Source organism: Dicentrarchus labrax, unplaced genomic scaffold (genome assembly GCF_905237075.1).
Source record: "Dicentrarchus labrax unplaced genomic scaffold, dlabrax2021, whole genome shotgun sequence".
Classification (NCBI taxonomy): Eukaryota; Metazoa; Chordata; class Actinopteri; family Moronidae; genus Dicentrarchus; species Dicentrarchus labrax.
The window spans coordinates 17649792-17673154 of record NW_026136723.1 but is presented as its reverse complement, the minus strand read 5'-3'; the positions used below and the strand labels follow the sequence as shown (position 1 = coordinate 17673154).

General features: G+C 39.4%; 1 protein-coding gene and 1 long non-coding RNA gene across 2 annotated transcripts in view; one reads left to right on the top strand and one right to left on the bottom strand.

The window, feature by feature from the left end:
* Positions 1-23363, top strand: part of LOC127357755 (uncharacterized) — a 63992-nt gene that overhangs the window by 20256 nt on the left and 20373 nt on the right. The gene's annotated exons all lie outside the window — the stretch shown is intronic.
* Positions 320-19342, bottom strand: LOC127357753 (zinc finger protein 516-like). The gene is made up of 5 exons (XM_051390171.1): positions 18986-19342; positions 7392-8886; positions 5095-6369; positions 4758-4822; positions 320-2599 (listed from the first exon to the last, which is right to left on the bottom strand). Exons 2-5 carry the CDS (start codon positions 8731-8733, stop codon positions 2549-2551), a joined length of 2733 nt encoding a protein of 910 aa, XP_051246131.1. The 5' UTR covers positions 8734-8886; positions 18986-19342; the 3' UTR covers positions 320-2548.

The following is a 23363-nucleotide window of genomic DNA, read 5'->3' as shown; positions in this document are numbered from 1 at the left end:
TCAGGTGATTATACACTAATGATGATTTATAAATCTTCCTAAATGTTACCCTGGACATTTTAAATAACAATCTAAACTTTAAAACATTTAGTTTTCTTCACATAAATGGACAAAATGCTGAGATATTCCTTTTCTGTATATTTTTAAAGTGTCCTTACACCTTTTATAATCAAAAAAGGCCTCACAACCACCCTGTGAAGCTTTGGCGACCCCTGGTGGGGGCTCTAACCCTCAGGTTGGGGAACCACTGCCTTAGTGTGTGTGTGTGTGTGTGTGTGTGTGTGTGTGTGTGTGTAATGACAACAGCACTATTATAATGTAAATCTACATTGACCAACTTTATTTGTATTATTCTTACAGTCAGACAAAATGAGGAACTGGTGAAAATAGAAATTCTGATACCAACATAATTATTAACTGTGAAACATGTTTACATAGTCAAAACAATGAACCCAGTGAGAGCTCAACTTTAAGCTTTAAGTTTGCATAAACGTTCAGGCTTGCATAACAAGCACTGTCTCACTGTTTCCTGCCACTCCTCCCCCGATTCACTGTCTGAAGCAGCATCTTTACAGACAGCTAGAGCACAGGCTCAATAACACCTCCTGCAGGAGCGTGCACTCTGACCTCAGTTGTCACTGAAAACAATCCTTTTTTTAAAACATTTTCTGTTGTTACTACAAATATCAAGTACTTCTGAGTGTTAAAATTTCCACTCTTAGCAAACAAACAAAAAAAGACCATTAAATAAAACAATCATTTACAATATTTATCAAAAAACAGTTTTCCACACAGATCAAAGTCAATACTCCAGTAATAAATTATGTATTCTCAAGATCTCCCAAGAATCCATAAGTTGATGGCTTTTTGTCAAATGCATAGACTGTTTCTCTATGGGAGATGAATACACTGAATCAGAACTAAAATATAAACATACTAAACAAATCTGCAAACAGAAAACACATGAAAACAAATTGAGAATGAGGTGAATTTAAAAAAAAAAAAAAAACATTTTTGCAGTCTTTTCAGTAGCTTGACCGGCCGATGTAAGTCAGGGCCACGTCAGTAGAAATTGTTACCGCTACAGTTTCTACTTCTAAAAATCACAGCATTAAGTTGCTACATCACTAGCACGATGGGAAATCAGTGCGGCTGTTTACACTATCTTTCTGATAGGATAAAAAAAGGACAAATTATAGCATTTCAATTTCAAACTTAAGAATTATGAACCACATTTCATTGTTGGTCATTTTGACACACAAACTTGTTTGACAGACTGGCTACAATGATGGCCACCAATTTATTTATATTCCTCTGGATTTCTCACATTAACTGATTGCCCGTTGTGGACCGTGGGTTTGGCTACAGCTATGGATTTGCCAAGGTGTCACTCCTGCTGTTTGACATGGATATCTGATTTTAAAACTGGCCAAAAAGACAAAGATTTTATTAAAGTTATTGATGATTTTACAACTTGTAAACTGGAGGTGAGCAGTTACTTAACTTTGTCACTGGCACGGATACCCTGATATGTAGTATGGCAAGGTTTTGTAGTATTGTGCTTAAAAGGTATATCAAAAAGTCTCATGGAGAAATATTTTTGCATCTATCTGAGTTGAAGTCTTGTGACTGTGGGCTGAAGAGCATTACAACATCCAGTGTGAGAATAATAATATAACCAGTGCATCCCGTTTCTCTAAATGTGTGTGGGATAATGAGCTAATAATGCCAAAGCCTGCTCATATTTGACTCTAATTAAACCGTCCCAGAGTGCCTTACAGTGGGATCATTATTTTATTCATTTTCACTTGCCATACAATTGCCAGATGCTAACAGTCCACTCTTAGGGCACATTCTGAATAATTCTGTGAATATGGGCTTCGAACTGTATTATTATTATTATTATTATTATTATTATTATTATTATTTTAGCTTCAATTTGTATTCAAGTACCCAGTAGCATATTGTTAATATTGAGACAATCAAATGCATTAAAAACCTTTAACCAAAAACCAAAATAGGGCATGTTACAAACTTGTAGGCCATTAAAAAAAACATATATAGAGGTAAAAGTGAAGTAAAAAAGTCTTTTGAAGTGTTTCTGGTGGCATTGTCGTACAAACCATAAGAATTTGTGTTTTTCTTACCAGGATTTCAGCTGCTAGAGCTCATTTTCACTGATATCTGTAGGCCTGTAGTCAGTATAATGTCCTCTTTATCCTTGTCAATGTAGTGTCACATTTTATTTCCACCTAGGCTGTGGTCCCACCCACTAAGAGTTTTATTTTTTACAACAGGCTCAAACAGTTCTACCTCATTTCCATAGAACATATATTCATGTGTGTTTTGGTAACTAACATATCTACACTCTTTAACAAACAAAAAGCATGCGTAACACTTCAAATTAAATCATATTACAAAATAATAAAGGTCCACCTCATTGCTTTGCATATGTTGTGCATTATCCAGTGCCTCTGTCCTTTTTTAGGAGTTATGGCTGGTTCCTTTAAAGAACAGCAGTAGTGTCATGCAGGAACACGCTGTATGTTCACGTTCCTTTATGAAGAGACCCTGAGGATGAAGTGGAGCGGCTGTTCACCTGCAGGAGACAAGTGTGAGGCAACACCAGTTAGAGATTATGTAGCAACACTGAGTGTGTATGTGCGTGTGTAAATAATGCGTATGCGATAAATGTTGAAAATCATACACAATTAGAGGGCAAGAATGCTGTCTGAAATCACAATTTGAAATTATAACATTTCTTAATATCAGAATCACTTAAAATCAGCAGACAATGTATGATAGGGTTTTATTTTGTTTGTAACAGCACTCGTTCAATAACGTGAACGAGAAACACATTTGAATTAGCTTTACTTATGATGGCAGGGGAGTTTAACTGATGTTAATTGATGTTTTTATTTCTTGAAACTTTAAACCTCAGGTACATTTTCATTTAGTCAGAGCTGCATGTAGGTTTAGGCTTTTATTTTTAAGATGGTCTGCTTTATAATGAATTTTGTTTGCAACAGGTTGTCCCCCTCAGGGCAAAAACATAACCAATAATACTTATAACCAATAATTTACACTGTAGTTCTCAGCTAACCTGGTTTAATAAAAATGCATTCGTTTTCTACTAAGAGGAGATGTGCAGTGACAGCATTTTAGCAACCAGCTAACAGTATTATCCAGCATATAAAGAGTAATGACGACCTATTTAATTAAAACAATAAAACTAAACATGTGGTCAGTTCACTGATACATTTGGACACAAAACCTTACTTATAGTTATAGCTATATTTTAAATGCATTTAGTGTTAATGCCCTTAATGAGATCAGTTTTGGGGTGTACATTATGTGTTAATGCCTTTGGTTATAATTGAATGTCTGATGATATTATGTTGTGTAGTGCAGGCCCTGTCACAATACACAGATAATTTATGTAGCAACTACTGTATTAGTTGACCCACAAGGTCTCACTAATGTAAAGTTGCACATAAAGAGGCTTCATGTTTGTAGAAAATGTGCAGAGTATGGATGGAGTATAGCTGGTACCTTCGAAGTTTAAACACCAGAAGATACAACAAACATGTAACAACAATCTTTAAGAATTTGTCAGTTATTATATCAAAAACTATGTTTCACTTTTACTGGTTAACATCCCCCACAGTGTTTTCTATATTAGTTTTATCTGATTTCTAATTCCTCACCCCTACAGACTAAGATATTGCACGTCTCTAGTGTTAAAAAGTTGCCCACATATTACTCTAGGGGAAAGAGGAGAAAGAAAGAACAGTTGTAGGTAGCATCAGGGTAGGCCTGACTGACAGGCTGATGACACACCATATGGAGATGCTGGGTGAGTTTTACCCTGAGGGGGACAACAATGTTTTTTTATTATGTGTTTGCCTCGTCCCTGTCAGCCTCTCTTACGAAAACGAGAAGGAAGAGACAGCCAGGTTGTGGAAGTTGACAGCCACGCACGCAAACACATGAAAATACGGAGACGCACGTGCACAGAAATGACACGCTGTATTCAGACACAGACAAGGTACAGACAACACACAGTTGGTGAAGACGTACTGTACATACTTGTGAGGGATAGAAGGACTTTTATGCTGTTCTTAATTTTAGAAAGTGAATTCACTGATCAGGTTTGAGAGTTTTTCAACTCCGTTTAACTGTAATTAAAGCAAATCTCTGATGTTAAAAGCACTGCCCCACTATGGACTGACTGGCATTTGGTTCATAACAGGGACATATGAAGATATAATGCTGGGGATAAAGGTTTGTTTACATTAGTGATGTTTATATACATCAACTTATAATCAATGTAGTTAGTAAATGTTAGGAGATGACTAAACCAGTGTTTCTCAAACTTTTTGCCACCTCAGAAAATAATAGGCTACTAATAGTACCACCAGTATGACTAACATTTAAATACAGTAGCGTTGGCCAACCCTGTTCAACTACAAACAGTTGACATGATTGCACTGTTTCTGAACAATTCATTTTACCTCCGCTTACTATCTTGCCCTTACGTTTAAGCTCCCAACTAGTCATGGATGTACATGACTACATAGCAGGCTGCTAGTGAATTGACATTAAATGTTGTTTAATTTATTAAAATAAAGTTATTTGTGAGTTAATTCACTGATCTCTAGGCTAAAGATTATTATTATTATTATTATTTAGAATATTTTTAAATTAAATCTAACTAAAAAACTACAATATCAGTGGCTGCTGCGGAAAAAACATACTTGTTTGGAGGCTTCAGAGGTTGAATGGACTTCTTTTCCAAAATTTCCATTTAACTGCAACAGTGCTGTAGAGGTGAAAGTATAAAAAGAGCATATAAACACAAATATCCTGGTCATGTCTAATTCTAATTTACACATTCAAATAATGAAGGCCTACTGTTGACCTTTCAGTGTAAAACATCATAATAACGTTAGAAGTCACTCTTACTGGGTTGGCAGTGGGTTACATCATGTGCTCATTATTGTTTAATCCATTTAATTTTATCAGATAGCTTTTAATCCATCCATTGAAACCATTTACAATAAATTAAACACAAAACTAAAAGCTTCTCCTTACCTTGTGGATCAATCCTGGGATCAACAAACCCCCAGTGCTGGTAAAGAGCAGCTAGATCGTGGGGACTGTAGTTTTTCAGGAGACTCAAAATATCAATGTCCATTGGCATTTCTCCTGTTGAGTCATTCTTTCCCTGAGCAAAACGGAGTGGTTCTAAATAAGCTTTGTGACCCCACATGTTCATGGCAGCCCACAGATCAGGACCCTTAGGACCTGAAGAGGAGTCACATGGCTGCCTGCGGGGATGGGGTCTATCTGCAGCTGTGTTGGATGAAGTCCCGCCATGATTTCTGGCCAACATAAAACCCAAACCTTCCTGTGGGAAGTTTGCTTCCACTGCAGCTCTGTGGCCTCTGTGTTTGGGGCTGCTTGTAGGCTGGGAACTAGGGGCACTCTTGCTGTGCACAGTACTGCTCGATGAAGTAGCTTGGGTGCTGGAGCTCTTACTTCCCCCCTCGTCTGCCCGGTTATGTCCACCAGACTTCTTTTGAGGTAGGAGTCCCATCCTCCCACTAGACTGTGTCCCATGTGAAGCGCGCGAGTCCTTTGACTGATGCTTGGACTTTGGGACACCTGATTGGGTCTTGGGAGCTGAGTGCTTGCTGCTGCTGTGGGGTGTGATACCTGGAGGCTGTGTGCGCTGAGTTCTTGGAGCAGGTAAAGCAGGGCAGTCCTTGCCTTCGAGGAATGGTGGAGGCCCTGTGCGTCTCCACTGGGTAGCACCTGTCTTTAAACTCTTGGGGCTGTTAGTGCAGGGTGCCCACTTGGGTGCCATGGAGCTGCTTCCATCTACCCTGTGTGCAACCCGCTGATGGATCCACAGCACTTCTGGGTAGTTGGTAGTGTGGGTGCAGTATGGACACTGATGTCTCACCAGGCCCTCTGTTTTTATCGGGTAATTTACAGCACTGTCTCCTTCGCTTATGGGTAGTGAAGACAGGTTAAGGAGACTTCCAGCATCATTAGTAGTCTGTCCCTGCCCTTTGACCTCAGTAGCCTTTGACTTTTCTGTTTTAATGTTTGACTCTGCAGTGCCCTGGCCAGGCGGACATGTGTAAGGATTCCAGTATGGCTGACTGAGCAACACACTCCTGTTTCTGAGGTAGTCCATGTATCTTGAGGCTTTGGAACCACTTTGGCTAATGTTGTCCAAAGCTGTGCTGTGTTTGCTGTATGGACCCAGGACGTCCTGGTGCTGCCTGAGCAGGTGAGACCTGAGTAGTGAGGCATCGACAGTGTGGAAATCACAGTGCTCGCAGAAGTATGGTTTTTTATCTGTAGGTTAGAGCAGAAGAAGCAATGTAAAGGAATTCAAGAGTTGTGTCAGTACTGTATGCTTTTAAATATACTGTATACAACAGAGTCACTAGCAGTGATTACACACTTATAATTTATTCTTTAAAGATTACTAAATAAGTTAATTTCACTAAAACACTAGGTGATTATCTTAATCATTCAATTTTATTATGCTGATTGAACACAGATTTGTGAATGGGGGAGGCAAACAGCTTCCTTCCAGGCAGCACCTCTAAATCTTTCTAAATCTAAAAAGACCAAAGAAAGATTTCAGGTGATTATTTAGCAACAGGCGTAACATGTAAACAAAAGCAGGATTTATACTCTCCACAACCTCAACAAAGTGGTCTTTATCAGTTTGAAAGTTGCTTGTTTCGATTGTCTTTATACGAAAATGTTGTAAGATTCTGCAGAAATTTAGATTTTTTAAAACATCGAACGTTGGCTGTTGTGTATTATTGAGTTATAGCCAACAAAATATTCCTTTTAGCTAATTAAACCATTTTGGAAGTACCTGTCCCTTAAAAGTCTTCTGAAGCTTAGTTGAGGAATCCTTAATTGCTGTGCATTTTCAAAATGTAAACTATTGTGCAATTACAGTTGCTGTAATTCAATTACAAATTCACTAGAGGGCTCCCTTTTCCACAGTACAATGTTAACCCCAATCTGCTTTTCACAGCCCAATAAAGAGTTGTCTGAGTGTTGAATTTCCACATTGATGACCTGGTGAATTTAACCTACCTTACAGCAATATCAGAGAGAGACTTTTGGTCTGTCTGTATTAAAGCGAATAGTTTTTATCAGAAAAAGTGGCACATCTGTATGTCCACAAACATAACCTTTGGTACCTTCATTTAAACAAAAAGGGAGCAATATGCAATAGAAAGCAACTGTCCTCAGCACAAACTGGACCTGCTAATTGATTCCCATTTTCAAGCAATTTAAACTATTTTCTTTTTAAACTGTAGCACAGATACTGCAGTGTGGTGTGTATAGCTTACCCTCCTGGTCTTGGCTCCTGATGTTGTTGGTCTGTTTGGGTATGAAGTGAACGTCTTTAACTTTCTTAGTCTGCAGCGCCTCATAAAATGCATGACCAAGTCCGTTCAACAAAATACGGTCCTTCTGGCAAATCCTCTTGTCACCACCTTTAGTGTGAGCCAAGCTGTTCGATGTGTGATCAAGGCCTGGATCACCCTTCATCTTCTTTATGTTGGAGCTGGAAGTGTCTATTTGCTTCCTCTTCTTCTCCTGCTTCAGGGGTACATACTCGCCCTTCTCTGTGTCATATGCCACCGCAGCATCTGCTAGCCTCTCCTCCCATCCCAGACACTTCTCTGTGACCTCCACTAGTCGTCCCCTTGTGGCCAGCTGCCACGCTTGGTAACTACAAACTGGATCCAGCTCTGGAATTCGCCTGCCCAGGCTCTTTTCCTCAGAGATTTCTCTTGGACCAACACATGCAAGGCTCAGGCTTTCCAAAAAATGCATCTTAGCAACGTGCATCTCAGGGGCTTCAGTATCCTCCTGTGGTGGATTTTGTGTGCGGCTGTGGTTAAGTTTATGTAGCTTTTCATGTATTCGCAGTGTTTTGCGGTCTGAGAAAAAGTTGCCGCAACCAGCACAGAGCTCATAGAGGCACTCTTCATTTGTCAGTGATGCTGGGTCCTGTGGAACTCCATTGATGGTGGCAGGCGGCTCATTGCTTTTGCCACCTCTTAGCTGGGCCTTGACCCGGTGAATGCGCATATGACTTTGGAGGAACCACGCCTGGCGGAAACGGCGTCCACAAATCCGGCAGCCGTGATCCTGGGAGCTGCGGTGCCTTTTCATGTGGGATTTAAGGAGTAGTACCTGAGGGAAAACCTGGCCACAAATGCTGCATGTACAGGACCCAACATCAGCCTCATCATCGACCTCAGCGCCATCTTTACCCTTAACTTTTTTCTTGTTTCCTTTCTTCTTTACCTTCCCGTTGACATTATGAGCTTTGACAGATGTGCTGACAAGTTCAGGAGGAGGGTCAGGTGTCTCAGCGTTATCTTTCTGCTCTTGATCTGCATCCCCCTCCTTGTCACTGAGGTTTTGGCTGAACAGGCCCAGCTTATGGCTTCGAATGTGGGCCTTCAGACTGCCCTTTTGAGCCGTCCTGTGCTCACAGTACGGACACTTGTACGGCTTCTCCCGTGTGTGTCTTCTCATGTGCTGGGAGAGAGAGCTGAGAAGAGGAAAGCTACGGCCACATACTCCACAGGTGTGGCCAGAGGTCACATCTTCCTCTGTCTCTGCCTTTATATTGGCTGTGGGTTTTTGAGATGCATCCTCCCTCTCTTCTGTCTCCATTACTTTTCCTGGAGCAACAGTACGTCAAAGAACCACAACTGTGTAATAAATCCTCTAACAATGCAAAGTTTATCTCCCAAAAGTTAGTGGGTTCTCGGAATGGGCATCAAAAACATCATGTCCATCCTGAAGTCCTTGTTTTGGCAAGAATACCTGGAAAGAAGTAAAAGTAAAAGAAAATAAATTAAAATTAGGCTGGTGATAATACATACCAGATGACATCAAAAAGGTTGGTCAAATAAAATTACCTATATATATATATATATATATATTATATATATATATATATATATATATATATATATATATAATTATATAATTATTCAATATAATAATTATATAATTATTCAATATAATAATTATTCTAAAGAAAACCAGAAAATGAGCAAATGTTTTTTTTTTTTTTACATCAATAGTAAAAAGACCAATAAAGTCCAGTAAAATGCCCCAAAAAGCATTCAGTCCTCCTTGGAGAAATATATGCCACAATTTGGCAATACTTACTTAGGTTATATAGTTATATTTAGTTTAGGATACATAACAGTGATGATACATAAAAACACATGTGCACATGACTTTGAAGTGACCGTGCCTGTCCATGGCATAATTAAGGATATTACAATATTTAATACAATATTGGAAGAAGAAGGAGAAGACCCTATTTAACGAGTCTATAGACTGTAGAAGATATTTAAATAATTAAATGTGACAAAACACACAATTTGTTCCATAAGATTGATACTTCTATTCAAAAAGCTGTCAAACAAAATCACATTTCTTTGTGTCCTTTTGTTCATATGTAGGTATACAAAAACTTGAATACACTCACAATGAAAGCAGAAGTTGCTTACATGTAAGGTAGTTTCACTCCGTATGTGTAGAAACTACAAACCATGTACTAAGAGAGAGAGCTCACTGAGGCATCACACAGATTTTAAAATAACCTTTGTCCCCTAGTGGATGAGCAACGCCTGTCTGTGCGTATTAGAGTGTGGGTCAGTGTCTCAACATGCGTGTGTGTGTCCTTTGGTTTCCTATGCCTAAATTGAGTGTGTGAGGTGAAGCATGAAGAGATGTATTCATTCCTGGCCAACCAGGATGAACCCTGAGGGGCAGCCCACTCTACTTCACAATCAATAATCCATTATCAACAAACTTCATTTTAGAAGCTCAAATATAGGCACACACGGCACTGATTCTGGGGTTGATGTAGGATTGTGGGTAAAGGTAACGAGGTACATTTCTAAATATTACTGTTTTGATAATTAACAAAATTAAACGTGAGATATGAGGCAAATGATCTCGTAATTCTGATATATGAAGCCCTGTTAGCTCTGAGACATCTGTTTAAAAGCAGAACAAAACCATCCATGAACAGAACAGGCATTTGTTATACTCTACATGAAAACTAGTACAGTCGGTCTGATGTGGTTAAACGTGTTCAAGCAAACATATTTGTTAGGTTGTTAATGGCGAAAGAAAGTACTCTATGGCGAATAGCCAGCCAGGCAGTCAAAAGAAAAACCTGCTATTGTGTCAGCCGCACCAGAACTGTCACATCGCCTCATGTCTGGCCCTCCACCTCTCATTGGGGGGTCGAGAGAGGTATTGTTAAAGCAAAGAGGCCTGGGCCTACATGTCACTGTCTTCGAATACATGTCTGGGCAATGAGGCAGCACAAAAGACAACTCTTGTTTGTCTTGTCAGTCTTTTGAATGTGAGGGAAAACTAGGTGCACATTCACATAAAGGCTAGAAAAAGCGATTGACTCTGGTATGATTTTCAGGGGATGAGATTGTCTGTCCAATTATCTGTATCTTCATCCACGGTCGCATCTGCCTGCCTGCCTGCCTGTGGTCATGTGTCCTGATCCGCTCGCACTGGAATGGGTGTTGTATCTGGAATATGGGAGGAGTTTAGGAGGTTTTTTCGGACATGGCAGGTGTTTGGTAGGCAGACGCCATCAGATTAGTGCATGGGCAATGTGGCACACTGTCTCCAAGAGGGGGAGGATGTGCACGAGTAACTGGAGGGTGGCAATTAAGGGGTTAAGGTTAAGGCGAATGTAATGAGTTAACACAATGGGGATGAAGTCAGAGCTGAGGGCAACAGATGGGAATAAACGGGCCATCAGTATGGAGTTAGCCGCCTCTACAGTATGAGCTTATGCCTTTGTCAAAGCAGACTGCGTGATTGGTGCGTGCTATATATTTGCATCTGCAATATCCTACTTTTGCACAATCATACAAGGAAATGTATTTGTGCATTGTTTGGGTTAAACAAGGAATTTGTCTCCTGCATTTTTAACATCAAAAATCAATCTTACAAAATAAATGTTGCCTCTGTACGTCACTATCTTTTCAACCTTGTCTGCTTTCATCCCATAAATACTGAGAGCCCTTTGGAGGATCTGTAACTTAATGCAGATAGCCAAACATGTTGCTCCGGGGCTTAACTCATTTCTTTTTAGAATCCCTCGCTCCCTTTTTCTCTCTTTTCTTTGGCAGATGAATAGGCATGTCCAGTCAGCTGTCCTCGCATTGATTCATCCTGACGTCCCAACCAGCTCAGCACAAACTCCCTATGGTCAGGGCACTGATGGTGTGTGTGTGTGTGTGTGTGTGTGTGTGTGTGTGTGTGTGTGTGTGTGTGTGTGTGTGTGTGTGTGTGTGTGTGTGTGTGTGTGTGTGTGTGTGTGTGTGTGTGTGTGTGTGTGTGTGTGTGTGTGTGTGTGTGCATGAAAATATCCACTGTCAGTGTGTCGTATGTTTGTGCACTGCCTGTGTGCCTGGTTACCGCATCGAAACTGTGGGTGTAATTTCCTGCCGGGATCTGGAAATAGCATTTGCCCTGAATTTACTTTTCCAAGACACCACACCATCCAACACATCAAACTACCTCTTTTGTAAACAATTAATGTCCACTTATAGCTAATCTCTGCAATATTCTGCAACTGTAAACTGGCAGTAGCAAGAATGTGTGAACCCCATGACTGTGCATGTATATGTGCCTGTGTGTGAGTGTGCTGAAGTCATCCAAATATTCTCAACAACCAGCAACAAGCCCGTGCCAACATCCCCCTGACTGGAGATAGCATGTGACTGTCCTTATGCTAGTGTTCAAAGCCATAGTCACTCGCTAAGCCTCAGCTCACATCTACTGTTTTGTGTCCAATAATCCTGTCTGTTTCTACCACCTGCAAACACAACTGAGGCATAAAACAAAACTAATACATAAACTGAGTAAATGCAGTCTAAATACAAAGGAAGGATATTTTCAAAGATTTTTTTTTTATTTATCTAACAATCCTTTTGGCTTTCCTAAAACGGAGAACCTTTCTACTGCTGTAAATGCAATCTTGCACTAATTAAAATCACTGTGTTAGTGTTGTTTTGTAAAACACAGTCAGCTATTAGATAATTATAGAAAATGCTATAACAGAATGTATAGTTCCCAGAGGCTGTGTTCCAAATAAACTATTTAACTGTATAGTGAAGGAAAGGTCTCTGCAAGACTAGATTTTCCAGATCTCTAGAATATTTTAGTGGAACATATGGCTGGTTACAATTTGTTGTGGTAATGTGTAATGGTTACTTCATATTTTTATAGCATACTTTTTACCATCACTGTACACTAGGGCTGCACCATTAATCTTAATACTATCAAAATTACAATATGACCATATGCACATTGCAGGAAGCTGCAACACTATTAAAATGAAGGACTGTAGTTCTGCAGAGATGCCATGGTCTACAAATCTTCTTCACCAGATTTAAGAAAACATTTGTTAAGAAAATGTGTTTGGTACACACATCAATCACATCATCATGATTTTAATAGTTTTTTCAGGAAATTAATTTGTGATGAAAAGATGATTATTCCCGCACTAATTGCAAATCATATCGCAATCAAAATGTCTGTCAAAATAATTGCAATGTTTTTACCATATTGTGCAGCCATACTGTGTGCAGTATGCATTCCCTTATTGTAAACAACAACAGCTGTCTGTTAATGACAATAATACAAATAAATTGTGATCATACAGGTGATCATTCTCTTTATGAAATAAAAGTCAAAAGACCAGACAGTCAGCAGCTGCACAGAATGATGCTCCAGCAAAGGAGGAAAATATTTTTTATTTCTTATCTCTTTACTTGTGTTTTGGAGTAAGTGTGCAGAAAATGTATTCTCTGCTGATTCACTGCTGATGCAGTTGAAGATGACGCCAGACGTAGGGGAGTCAACACACACTCCCAGGTGCTACCATGAGATGACATGTTTAATGACTATCCAACACAAGTTCGGATGCTCAACATTCAGGTCTGATGCACATTACACTGCGCAAAATAGGCTTCCGTTTTAAGTTTACAAAAATGACAATTAGTGAAACAACTGACTGCACTGTCAAGGCTATAGCGCCCTGTGACCATAGAACAACCATGTTAGAGCCAAGTGCTAAAAAGAAATGACGTGACAGTATAATGAGCACAGTATGATTTGACGGACACGCACTAATATAACTCTTAGATAGTATTCTAGACCAAACACTGTTCCTAGAATGCCTTTAGTGCATGAACAACAGTGAAGCAGCACAGTACTGTGGGCAGCCTAATGTACCTAAGAGATTAGACAGCCATGAGCTCAACAGTCACAAGCACGGACAAACTTGCGCACATTCGTGCCCATCCCCCTCCTTGTCCAACTCTCTGTTACACAACATATACAGGGATTACTCTTCATAGCATGAGATGAGCGGCTCGATGAGTGGCCTTTTATCGCAGATGCCCCTTAGTGCTATGAAGCACACACAGGGAAGGGGAATTGACAAAGAGAAAATAAGAGTCTCAGCAGAGAGTTTACCTGTTGTGGAAATGTGAGCACTTGCTCTAAAATACACACAAGATGAGGTCTGATGCAGACGCCCAAAGGTAGGCATCAAAAACTAGCTGAACAATTCCACTTAGAGAGTGGCAAAGATGAAAGATGTGATTTCTAGAGACATTTTCAAATGACTCTTTTTGCCTTCCATTATTGGCGTTGATTTTTCTGCTGTGGTAGGTCTGAGGATCCACTATGGACCCACTCTTTTCAGTGTGGATTGGCTAGTGTGGGAGACACTGGAGTATAATCTGCTGGCATTAACTTGCTCTCTAAAAAAAGCACTCTCGACAGGGATTAGATTATCATGGCAAGGTCAGCTCAGACTCGCTCTGACTGTCTCCCTTTATGTCTCTCTATCACTCTGCTTGCCGTCTTTCACTTGATCAGTTTTCCTGTCATCTTTTGTCCGACCTGCTTACCTCTGTCATATGTAAATTTCAACTCATTCATTCATTAATTTCACTCGCCCCTAAATATAGATCACACTGCCAATGCAAAAGAAAACATGACAGATTAACACAGATTAAATATACATTACATTATGGCACATGTCCTCCTCCAAAGCTTGATGCCACAGAAAACTGACTTCACCCACACTGTGTTTGTTAGATTAGAGTGAGATTAGAGTATGAAACAGTCTTGCACATATGTTTTCTGACCTGAAAATTGAGACTGTGATAATAGTGTTTGGTTTATTCTTAAAACCCTGATGACACCTTCAGTTTGAGTCACAGTTCTTGATTTTGGCTTTGACTGAGACTCAATAATTTCACATTTAAAGATTAATTGCTATCAATTTGGTTGATTATTTTCATTATTAATCTGATTCTTTTCTCAATTGGTCGGTGAATTGTTAGGTCTACAAAATATTCTAAAAAAATGAAAAATGGGCTTCACAATTTACCAGAGCCCAATCTGATATATATCAATATTTTTTGCAGCTTTACATTTTATAAAACCACGGTATTCAGTTTACCAACACAGAAAAGTAAAAAAAATCTGCAAATATTCACATTTAAAAGACCACTGTGTAGGATTTAGTGGCATCTAGCTGTTAAATTGCAGATTGCAACCAGCTAAATACTGCACGCCTTCCAAATGTGGAGGAGAAACTACTGTGGCTTCAAAACTTGGGAAAAACATGAGCCAGTGTTTGGATTGTTCATTCTGGGCTACTGTAGAAACATGGCGGTTCAACATGGCGGACTCTTGATCTATTCTGATCAGGTTACTTAATCTTCAATGTGGACTGACTGTGATCTCAAACTATTTAATGCAAATGTTAGAGTAATAAAATAGATATAAAAAAGTAAAATAATTTCTTTGCACACAAAGCAGTTTAATTACCCCTCTGTGCAAAGTATGTTGTCAACAATTTGATACTTTACATTTCTCCTCTGTGATTTGGATAAGAATCTGGTATTGATTTTAGCCAAATGCCAAAACTTAATACTTGATAATTTATTATTGAAACTGATCATTTCTATAAACCTACAGCAACATACAGCAAACTCTGGTCTAAAAATAGGATTGCTCTTTTTTGATATGTAGATCTCTATCAATGCATGAGATCAAAATTCTCAAATTACAAAGACAATGTTGATTTGTAGTACACTACAACATGTGTGTAATTTCCTGCTATGATTAATGTAAGGATTGAAGGGTAAGGCGATACCTGCTTAGCGATTTTACCCTGGAGCAAAAGAATGACAGCTGGCAGCAGGGTCTGGATTAGGTTTCCCATAGGGGTATTGCATCTTTTACACCACCGCTTCTTTGGAGTAGAATGGGCCGATAGTAACCTGACTCCCTCAGACCCATCCAATCTCGTCTCCCTCTGTCTCAATGGGGCCAAGCAGAAGGGATCTGTGAACGCCTTACTCATCCCTCCCATCTTCCATCTGGACATTTTGCCAGTGTCTGCACTCCAGTTCCTCCACCGCAGACTTAAAGGGCAAGGTCTTTTTTTTTTTTTTCAGTAACCTATTTGAGTCATCACAAAACTCATTCAGTACTTAATTGCAGTAATATTTTGTTTTGGTTGGCGAAACAACAAACAAAGGTCAGTTGCTTTGTGATCAGAGAGGAATGCTGCTCTACATTAAGCCAGTACCTTACTTTGATTAGACTACAATACAACAGCAAGTAGTATTTGAATAAACAATGGAAGACGCATTCATCACAGTCATTGAAGACCAAGCCCTCTACCATTGTGACACTGCGATTCATGCACACCAACACTGAGGCTCACCTGTCATACACCCTACCACACACACACACACAGGGTCCAAAATTAACTCCTACCAAGTGCCAAATGCGGGTAGATTTTCCACTGGGAGAGTAAAATCTTGTCACTGAAAGTGCAATAAAAGCTTTGCGAGTAAAAAGCTAATAATAGTAATTTATCAATACATTGAGCACCCTAGAACTGATTAATATGTTTTTTTACGGAGTGTTAAGGAGTAAAGAGTGCATTATAATTATTATAATAGAGCCTTAAGACTGATTAACTGAAGGAAAAAACCTGCAATGTTTCACTGAGGACATTGTCATCTACCAATTAGGTAGACACTACTCAACCCTTGCAGGGACACTAAAGTAGATCATACAGTTAATGTTGTTTTTTCATTTCAAAACATATTTGAGATTGATTAGTTATATTTTGACAGAATGTACACATCTTAACAAGACTAAAGTCTATGGCCATAATTAACTGTTATTTCTGATTAAAATGCCAATTTCCTGATTAATGGTTTGATCTATAAAATGTCAGGAAGTAGCTAAAAATGCACGTCACAAGTTGACATGAGTCTTGTTTTGCCGGCCAATCGTCCCCAAAAACCAAAGATATTCAGTGTACGATGACATAACATAGAAAAAAATCTGAAACCAGTGATTTCTTTTTGTCAACAAATCAACTAAGTGAATAATTTTCATGGCCATGGCATGATACAGCAACTACATAAATCTTTTTTTGTCGTGTCAACCAATTTTTTAGGAGTGCTTCCATTCCCACCTCTTTACGTCACTTTAAGTTGTTTAATATTTTGGGCCCCAGGTACCTTGAACAACACACTCCATGCAAACAAACACAACATGAGAGAGTCAGCTAGCATATGTTAACATTGCACTGAATCCAGTATGTGGTCCATCTGTATGCTCTGCTGGTTATAACATCAGAAAGAGAGGATGCACACTCAGCAAGAATGTGCACATGTATGCACACACACCATTTTAGTGGCAGATTCCCAGATATTGCAGACTTATAAAAAAATGTAGTGTCATTTTTACTGCTTGAAACATGATACGAATCGAACCTGTTCAGATGCTTTCATTTTGATCACAAAAACTGCACAACTGCACAGTTTTATCTTAAGATATAAAGGTATTACAGTTAAATGCTTTTAAGATTTTTGAGGTTTTGAACACACTGTAGCGTTTGAAGAGATTGCAATTTTGTTGATATAATTAGTGTCATTTACTGGCATATCTGTGACTTAAAAAAAAAAAAAAAAAGGGAAGCTCGTACACAAGATATTTTGGATGTGAGCCACTGGAACATGCTGTATTTGAACTGCTTTACAATGCCTTTACAGTAAACCACAACATAATGACTTTGACCTGTTTCAATCACCAATTCCTCCTGGGGTTTTAACAAAGCCAGAACGCATTATTTTTCTTAGTTTAATATTTCTACAGCCTCAATCTACACCAGTTTATTTTCTTCCTCATTACACTGGTACATTATTACATATAACTGTACAGCTTTGTTCTTTCTATTCCCCCCAGATTAAGGAAAACAAAATGTTGCAGCCCATTGTCACACGAGGGATCTGCCCAAAGTGGAGATGGCCTTACCCCTCACATCTTCCTGTCTGCTCCGTCTGCACCCCTCCCCCTTTCCAGCAACAAGCCCCTGTCCAGACCCCAGTCTCCTGACCTAATCTGGATGATTAAATCATTTTTCTTTAGCACAAATTTTGTCCCCCTGCTACTCTTGTCTGGTAGTCGCCGCACACCCTCCCCTATTGATCGTCATACTGAGGAGATTACCCTAATAGCTGGGATTACCTCCCCACATGTTGGTTGGCCACATACAGGGGGGGAGGGGGGAGGGGGGAGGCATGGTGCATGTTGTGCATGATGTGCAAGTGTGTGGAAGGAGGGTGGGAGGTAGTAAGATATAGAAAATCTGGGGTTTGTGTATTGTCTTTGAGTACTAGAACACAAAACCTCTATCATGTCTCACTGCCTGTGGGGTGTAATTACACTTTTTTCAGCCCACATAACAATCTTTAACAGCGGCAGTCAGTCATGAGACAACAGCCTTTTATCAGCAGGGCAGACAAACAACACCCTGAAGACCTATTTGACACATATTTGTCCACTCGTTCACATTGACTCCATACAGCCAGGGTTTAAAGGTCAGTGGCATACCCTGGCCATACTAAAGATGGAACATTAGTCAGTTAATTGACTGACAACAACTTAATCGGCAATAATTTTGATAATTTCTCTTGGTGTTGCACTGCAAGTCGATAAAAAAAACAAGTAATTTAAAATGTCACTTTGGGCTTTAGGGAATTGTGACAGGTATTTACCACTATTCTGTGACTCTTTATAGACTCAACGATTAATCAAAAACAAAAACAACTGTTAGTTGCAGCCCTACTGTTTTACTAATCACCTTTACAGCCAACCCCCCCCCCATAACAATAACTACAACTGGCCAGCACTCCCCCATCCACATGTTTCACAACGAGCCCTCACTTTTGACATCTCTAGTTTGGTTGCTGCTGGCTGTGAGGTCTTTTTTTACTTGACTGCTGTTTCTAACAAGTGCCAGAGGCTGAAGCAGCTAAAAATCAAGATGTTATATACCCACAGAGGCAGGCAGGCAGGCAGGCAGAGACACACGGAGAGAGACTGGAGGCCATTCAGACAGTGCAAAGAAAAGGAATTCCGTTAATCCGCCGCTGATCCGGTACAATGGCAGCCTTGTTGTCTGTCCCGTTTGCACTCACTTACCACCAAGTTTGCGTGCGTTGACAATGTTCACTGATAGCCGGTTCACAGCTGCGCCAACCCGCAGTTAAGATAACAATAATGGCCCAATAATGATGGTGATAACGTGGGGAGGTCGTGTCAGTGGCGAGTAGCAGCCTGCTCCGAGGACACACGCTTTAGCCGACTATAACTGACATCCATATTACCGACTAAACTAACCGACCCGGTTGTTGTAACTTAACTTTCGCCCACACAAAAACTCCCCCTCCAAAAAAAGACTTGTACAAACTAACTGAACCACTTTAAACAGCATCCCAACTCCCACTATCGTTTGTCAGTTAACCGTTTTAGCTTCACTCCTTACCTTTTAGAGGGGTTAACGTTAGGCGGCAGGTCGCTCCTGAAGGAATCCCATCACCGATGTACACACACACACAGAAAAACACAATGGCGAACTACGTTTAAGAGATTAACTACTAATGAGAGCGATATCCTTCCGTTTGTGGGTTCATCTCCTTCTTTTTTTCCGTAGCGTTTAAAAAAACTTCACTGTCTTTCAATCACAGCGGTGCACCTGAACCGCAGTCCCGTCCTCCTCCTCCTCCTAGCAGCAGCAGCAGCAGCAGCAGCCGTCGTCGTCGTTGGGGACGTGAGTGACGCCGCGAGAGATAACGTTATTAACGTTAATAACAAGGGCGAGTGATCTCTGCGTGCGCGCGGCTCTCTCTGCCCCATTCACTGCAACTGCGCGAGGCAGAAAGTGACTGCTGGGCGCGCGCGCGCGCGAGTGCGGAACATTTAATTTCAGATTAAAGGTTAGTTTGAATTCAAAGGTTGAGTAATTTGATTTAATAATGTTTTAGACCACGTTACAGGAATTGCTTTAGTGTCGCGTGACTACTTGTGACCATATAAAAATGCGAAAATAAATAATTTAACTGTTATGGATAGAAAGATTAAAGCTGCAGTAGGTAGCTTTTATTTTAAAAAAATAACTTTTTTTGTCCTTAATGCTGAGACTTTGACTGACAGTAGTACATGAGACAGATATTCTGAAAAAAACAGGTTCCTCTGGCTTGTTCTAGTGCTCCTTATGGCATTTGCAAGAATACAGGGGCCTGGATGAAAACAACCAATCAGAGGCAATGTCAGATATAAGATAAGATGTAAAGATGCTTTGAGCTGAAGGCTTGAAGGTAGTTCATTCACCCATGTTTCTCACCTCTGACTGGTTGGCAGTTCAGGCCTGGTTAATTCTTGCAAATACCATTGGGGGCACTAGAAGGAGCCAGAGGAGCCAGATTTTTTCACTGTCAGGATATAGTAAAAGAATTACCAAATAAATTACCTACTGCAGCTTTAATCGGCTAGCTGATCATCTGGCCTTTTAAGATAAACAATAGGCAGATAAACAAAAATGTCTGTATGCAGACGCAAAATTCCATCTAAAACAACAATCTTACTGGCTAAGAAAACCATCTATATTAGATTATGTGCATGGAATAATGGTATTATACATGACTTTGTTTTGATATCTGCATTATTTATCGGACGTCAGTCTCCCTGCTCTCTAAATATCAGCATCGGCCATTGAGAAACCCAGAACGGTTGACCTATACAAACTATTATTAAAGAAAAGGTGAAAATGCTTTGCACCCTCAACCTCAACAAGCCAATGTATTTTATTTTGTTTAGTTTTTTTGCCCCTGCCCCTCACTGTCCACTACTAAATATCAGTATTATACTATAGGCACTGGCTGTCTGTGTGTACTGTTTATAGTCTGCATCAACAAAAGTAAAAAGAGTGGACAGAATATTCATAAAACATCAACATCAGGATCACCACACCCAGCCCAATGTGACTGGCCTTTACTAGCTGTTTAGAAACAAGAGGCCATGCACGATCTGATATGATCAATAAACTTCACTATCTAAAACTAATAACACATATATCATTCTCACTGTCAACAAGCTGAATACAGTAAGAATAAAATCTGTAGTATTGCTGGCTTATTAGCAGTTACAGCCACAAATCCACTACCCTAAACTAGTTTCTCCAATATCTGTCACAAACAATGAAATGCACACACAAAAATTTATTTTTTTAAATTGCCAACATGCCTGCTGGTTCAACTATTTTATGAATTATTCGGTTAACTCTAAACAACAAACTAAATACAAGTTAGAGTCCACTTTTAGATCCAGCCATCTGTTTCATACTGGAAAATGGTAAATGGACCTGTACTTGTATAGCGCCTTTCTAGTCTTCTGACCACTCAAAGCGCTTTTTCGAATATATCCTGCAACTTGTGTTACTATAATCTTTTCAATTGGTGTTTTAAACATTCATTTAAAAGACTAAATTACCACCAAAGTCTACCAATACAGCAAAGCAAAGGTCAAGGGGTAAAGGGAAAACCACAATGCCACCAGAATAGGGGGAAAAAAACAGCAGAAGCACCCACTGCATGATATCAAATCTTGCCTTATAATACAGTAGCGAGTGTCTTAAATCCATAAAAACAGTCAACTAAATTTGTGGATTAAAAAAAGAAAGTAGAGTGTGATGTTGTGAGCTCCTTTATGGGGCCTCTTGGTGAGTGTGCGCTCTTTTTACTATAAAAACTCTGTGTAGCTCAACAGCAAAACACTAGATATTAGATATCCATTTCATTTGACTAACTCAGGCGGAAGGCATTAGGGAAGAGATCTTTTAATGACCAGTATGAACAAATGCAATGATTACAGCCAACAAAATGTACAGTTGCAGCAAACAAAGTCTTTATTGGCAGTCTGTTGCGCAAAAAGGATCCAGGATCCTGTTGCTGTTATGAGATATGTTTTACATGTGTTCATAATCTTATTTTACAAAGGAAGGCTTTGTGTTTGTCCCTTTTTATGTATGATATATTCCTTCCACCTCCATCGTAGAGCAAATGGTCTCACGCTGCTTGTTGTTAGGTCAAACATTTGTCACCAGAGGGCTCACTTTAAGAGAAAGCAAGAGAACTAATGCTGGAGGACGCTATTGCCAGGCCTCCTCCTTTTCTTGGCACAGTGAAGTGTTGTATTCAGTTTTCACAAAGGGTGGCGACAAAGCCATTGCTATTGTTCACTCTCCTCACAGAACTCCCCATTCCCTGTGGCACAACTCAGTGAATGCTCAGAAAACACCATGGTGGTGTAGTATGTAATTCATTTATTAAGGAGGCACCCAGAAAGGTACACCTGTGTTTTGCATAAGTCAATCTGACTGTACATTTATTTAACATTTCAAATCAACTTACCAGATAAGAGTCTAAAATACACAGTTTAACCATCTGGATATGAAGATTGTAAACTTTACATTTGACCCAGCACCTATAAAATTATTTACAGCTGAATTTAGTATTAATAAAGCATTTATAGCATCTATAAGACATTGTAAAGAACACCCCCATTATGTATTATGCAAAATTTGAAGCAAAATAGAATAATCTCTTGTGGGACAGCATTGTTTTCTTGCGGGGTATTCATTAGCTCATGTAGTTCAAGGAAGTAATTAGTGTTTCCCAAAGCATTATAATGTTATTGCTGTGTTACCTTACAGTAAAATTTATTGAAATAATTTACATACTCATGCAGTAGCCTACCTTTAGGTGTAACAACAGCAGTGCACACAACACGCAGGGGAAATTATCTTTTGTTTGGGTTTTGTAGAAAAATATTGTGGTGGATGAAAACACAATTATTCCCAGTTCAATGACAATGTTTTGTCTTCATGGAAAATTTATTTTAAATTTTAAATTCACTTAAGAGGCTTTATTAGAGGGGTGGGTGTAGCCATGTTAGTGGAATGACTGTAGGGATGGCAATGTTGGTCCATCACTTTAGTCCACTATCGAATTTAATAAGAGGACATTTTGTACAGTCACCTCTCAGGATGAAGTGTAATAACTTTGGTGAACCCTTAACCTTATCTCTAGCTAGCTCCATCATTATCAGTGTGTCCGGTATTTTGGTTAAAACCTTCTAAACTTATGACATTACCATCAGCCTATATAGCCTAAATACAACATGTTAATTAGTGAGCTTTAGGGGTGCTGGTAGACATATCTTTGAAATTTGGACAGAGTTTCCGGTCTCTAAGCTAAGCTAAGCTAAGCTAAGCTAACCACCTACTAGCTGTAGCCTGATATTTACCAGCAGATATGAGACTTTAGTCTATTCATCAAACTCAATATGCTCATTTCTTAAAATACTGGGTGGTTGCTCTGTAGTGCTTGAAATATGTGCAGGTTTAAAAAGAATATCCAGTTCATGTTTGTGCATCTTGTTACACTACTGTTACTGTTGCACAAATAATAAAGTGAATGATTTAAAATGATTTAAAAAATAAAAAATAAAAAAAATGGATCCTTAAAGATCTGCAGCTAATTAACCATCTAATTAATAGCCTATGTTAGTTTGTAGAAATGTTTTTGTAGACTTTTCCTTATTGGTCAAAACATCTGTTCATAAATAAAATGTAGAAAACTTAAAGTTTCAGACAGTGATCAGCATACTGCCTTATTATATCATGGTTAAAGTAAAGCATGTTGTTTTTGTAGGACATTGCTGGCCATGAAAACACTCAGGGAACACTGCATGTTTTGTTCAGCTAGTTTATGAAGATGGCTCAGTTTAGACAGACCAGCATTAATCAACTTCCCCACTCTTCCGCCTATTCCAAGCTAATCTCATTTAGTCATTCACTGCTGATG

Bases quoted from the DNA above. Each gene is read 5' to 3' on its own strand.
- LOC127357753 (XM_051390171.1), bottom strand. From the start codon at position 8,733: ATGGAGACAGAAGAGAGGGAGGATGCATCTCAAAAACCCACAGCCAAT. The intron at 6,370-7,391 runs GTAAGCTATACA...TCTAACCTACAG, and splicing joins CAGGAGCCAAGACCAGGAGG to ATAAAAAACCATACTTCTGC. The intron at 4,823-5,094 runs GTAAGGAGAAGC...TCACCTCTACAG, and splicing joins TCCCAGGATTGATCCACAAG to CACTGTTGCAGTTAAATGGA.